The following is a 4,035-nucleotide window of genomic DNA, read 5'->3' on the forward strand; positions in this document are numbered from 1 at the left end:
TAAATATAGACAATAATGGAATGAAAATATAAATTAGTTGATTACAATTCTTGTCCATAGTTTGTATTATTTTATATATTTGTATTTATTTATTTTTATTATTATTTTATTTGCTGGCCACATCTTCTTCAATCAATAATCTACGGTCAACTATATACACCTCATTGTAAATATTATTTGTAAACTTTAAATTAAATACTGATGATAAATTAAACTAGGACATAAGAATAAGAATAAAAATAAATTTTAAATCCCTCCACACTTCAGACTGACAATCAGACTGAATATAAATGAATGTCATAATAGCAGAGAAGTCCTTTGCGTAAAATATGCATATGTTAATAAATTACAAAATTAGTTTTTGAAAGAAAACCTAAATGAAATAATGATGAGAAGATATTTGACCGTGAACAATATATATGAGGAGAAGATTATTGGGGCTGTGGTCCGTGAAGAATACAAATAAGTATAAACCTATTTATTACTGCCGACGTTTCGGCCAAAATTTCAAGCCTAAGAATAAGAAGAATTACAGAATGATTAGAAAACAACTAACATTAAATACTAAATAGTATTAAAATACATGTATAGTCTAAGTATTATAAGAAGATAAAGGCTTATGAGACAAATAATAATAAAATTAAGTAAGAGAAAAGAATAGACGATAGAATACGTGTGAAAATCTAGTCCTCAAGTCATAATCATTTATATGATCTTCACAACTCTTTTCACTTCCATGATTTATAATTATTTTTATTCTCAATGCTCCTTACTTTGTAACAAATAAAATCATCCATAAAGACCTTAATGTTCCATATGTAACTGATCTAGCCCGAACCAGATATCACTCCTTCCATTAGAAAATCCCTAACAACCCAAACCCACTAGTTTCTAACCTCGCTTCCTCTTTCATTCCTGGCAATCCTCCGAGGCGCCTGAAAAGAAGATGGCCTCGTGACCTTATATTGTAAAATGTTTCTACTACATGCTGTATCATATCATTATCATATGTCATTATGATCAAATTTACTTGTATTTTTTATGTTAAAATATCAATTTAAAAAAAAAAAGCCCGTGGCCTCCTTTTCAGACGCTTCGGAGGATTATAAGGGACTGTTGAGGATGAGAGATTAAGAACTAGTGGCTTAGGATGGGTTTTTGGGCCAAATGTGCAACGAATGGGATGTTAAAGTCTTTGTGGATAAGTTTATTTGTAACATAATAAGGAGCATCAAGGATTTAAGATTGTAAGGATTGGATGCGGGAGGAATTTGATGGTTTGGTAGAGCCCCAGAACTCAATTCCATTTGTATATAAGCTATAAACCTTTAGTTTATAACCTTTAGCCACGAGACGTGCTAATGTGAAACGTCATTAGAGTACAACCAATGGGTAGTTTCTCTACACGCCTGTAACACCCCATTTTAACTAAGATCAAATTTACAAAATGTATTATATTGTACAGTTGTAAATAGCAATAAATAAATAAATATTCCTTATTGTTGAAACTAACTGTCATCCATTACACCCCACACCTCCCTTAACCATTTCTCTTATCTGGAATCCCTTCAACTCTGTTGTAAATCCGGTTACCTTACCTTCCTTGGGAAATCGTCCTGCTACTAAACTTTCTAACATTATCCGTCCTCAACCCCTGTATATATTTTTATATAGGAAGGGAGCTTAGAGATATCATAGCTTAATTTCATTTTTTGTTGCTTTGATATTAAACATTTCTTAACCGAAACCTCTGTATAACGGATAACGGACAAAATAATCTTCTCCGGTGCTCTTCCTTACTTAGATGTCTAGACTTTTTATTACTTTATTTACCGGATGACCCAATATTTTTTATCCTAACTCCTGTTCACAGGTGAAGATCTGGTTCCAGAACCGAAGGATGAAGTGGAAGAGGAGCAAGAAGGCCGCGGCGGAGGCCAAGGAGAAGGAACCCCTCGAGGAAAAGCAGCCCCGGGGCAGTCCCCACGGGACAGCGGAGCCCCTCTACCGCCCCTACGTGGCCTAGGGGGGCCTCCGACAGCCCTATTGTATATAGATATATATATTTATTATCTCGGGTAAGATGAGAACATTGAAGGATATGTTCAGTCCTGACACGTATCAAGGTTCACTAGTACCATGAGCGATCCAAAGAGGGCAGAAATATCTATCCTACTAAGTCCAATGTCCAGTAAATATAAAATTCGACCTAAATACTCAATCTACCATTTACTACCTCCATGTACAGTTTTAAAATGACGTTATATAGTCTGGCACCCGTCGACTACCAAAATAAATTGCTGCAAAATCTTCGAAATCTGCATTTTTATGTTACTTTCATCAATACCAAAAACAGAGTCCTTCGAAAATTATATGTAATTTAAATTATACCATGTTATATTTAATATGATCAATTTATTCTGTATCAGCTCCTTGCTACAACTCTGTAATATCTTTTGCTTAATGTAAGTACAACCAATGTTTGACGAATAGAAATTAAGGTCATGGTTATTATGAAGACACGAAATCATTTAAAAAAATTACGTTATAATTACTTTATTATTTATAATAAAGCTTCCAATCTTTCTAATGCAATTTAATAACTAAGTCATTTATTCATGCAGCCCTAATATTAATAACATAAAACGCTTTTTAAGATCATGATAAATACTTATTATACAGCGCTCCTGGTGGCTGTTATGAGAAACACTGATAAGATCGTATTGAATTCTTCAATTCATTAAAACTCGATCTGTTGGCAGTTCTAAAACAGAACTAACTGAACACAAAGTTATGGATCCAGCACAAGTACCCTTTTATTTTAACCCAAAAATCGACACAACTGTCACAAATTTAGGTCAACTTTACCAGTCAATCTATATAATTCATTCATACTCTTGCCCATGTTCGAATTTTCCATCGTTTGGCAAACGTGTACAAACGCCTTAAGTATATCCAGACAAACCAATTATAGATTCCATATCTCACATCAATTATATAATACAGACTAATAAAAATTTAAAAATTATCTTCCTATAGGATGTGAGAAACTTTGGTTGTGCTTACATTAAGAAATATTTTTTACCTTATATTGACATGTATTTTAGATCAACTGTATACAATTTACTTCTTGTATTATCACTTTGAATTTAATTGATAATCAGTGAATATTTTTAATCAAACACAAAAATTATGATGTTATTTTCTTCATTTTGAACGTTTCGGCCAAACTAAACTGACCATCTAGAGCTAAAATAAAAATTTGACAAAAAAAAAAGAACTATGGCATATTTAAAAAATGTTAGTCCACATAGTTTTGCCGAAACGTAGGAGTATTGTATAAACATAAGTTTAATTTATCGATATTTACATTCTGATATTAGTGAATAATTTTCATCAACCATGTCTAATTTGAATTAGTACTTTATCACTGCCATTATTATTTTCAGCCTCATTATTATTATTATTATAAATTTCTATCTCATACTGCATTACAATACAGACTCGATACAATATTATAGATAGCAAAGCAATTTTATAATCTTCTGGTTACGAATAAAATAAAAACTTGCTAAAAAAAATAAAGCAAAATGGTCCATTGTAAAGATATGTCGTAAATACAACTCGAATTGCAAGTAGTATTATTAGATATTGTAAATAAATAGTTGTAGTCGTATCAAAGATTAAAATTAAAAAACAAAGTATTGATTTGGCAGTCTAGCAGCCAGCAGTAGGATATATATATATATATGTAAATAATTATGTAATGTTGGTATGTATTCAATTGTTGGATTCTTCTTTCTAAGTTTTCTTAAGTGAAACATCCCTGGAGTCAGAGTTGAGCAACTATGAAACTAATAGCTAATATTGTCATGGATACAATATTTATTTATCAATGGTTCATTCATGAATGAGGGTCGTTGCCATGACAACTTTAGCTATTAGTTTCAACTAATGTTAATTTTTGCCCTGAAGAATTGATACATAAATTTTAATATCATATATTAGGGGTATTCATGATGTTGTGTTAAATGT

General features: G+C 31.5%; 1 protein-coding gene across 1 annotated transcript in view; it reads left to right on the plus strand.

The window, feature by feature from the left end:
* Positions 1 to 4,027, plus strand: part of LOC106678988 (motor neuron and pancreas homeobox protein 1) — a 91,716-nt gene extending 87,689 nt beyond the window's left edge. The window contains exon 3 of the mRNA XM_067052805.1: positions 1,874 to 4,027. Coding sequence (XP_066908906.1) covers positions 1,874 to 2,026 — 153 coding nt within the window. The 3' untranslated portion in view covers positions 2,027 to 4,027. The remainder of the gene's footprint in view (positions 1 to 1,873) is intronic.
* The last annotated feature ends 8 nt before the right edge of the window (positions 4,028 to 4,035 follow it).

The sequence above is a fragment of the Halyomorpha halys genome, unplaced genomic scaffold, assembly GCF_000696795.3.
Source record: "Halyomorpha halys isolate HHAL.00 unplaced genomic scaffold, Hhal_1.1 Scaffold171.1, whole genome shotgun sequence".
NCBI lineage: Eukaryota > Metazoa > Arthropoda > Insecta > Hemiptera > Pentatomidae > Halyomorpha > Halyomorpha halys.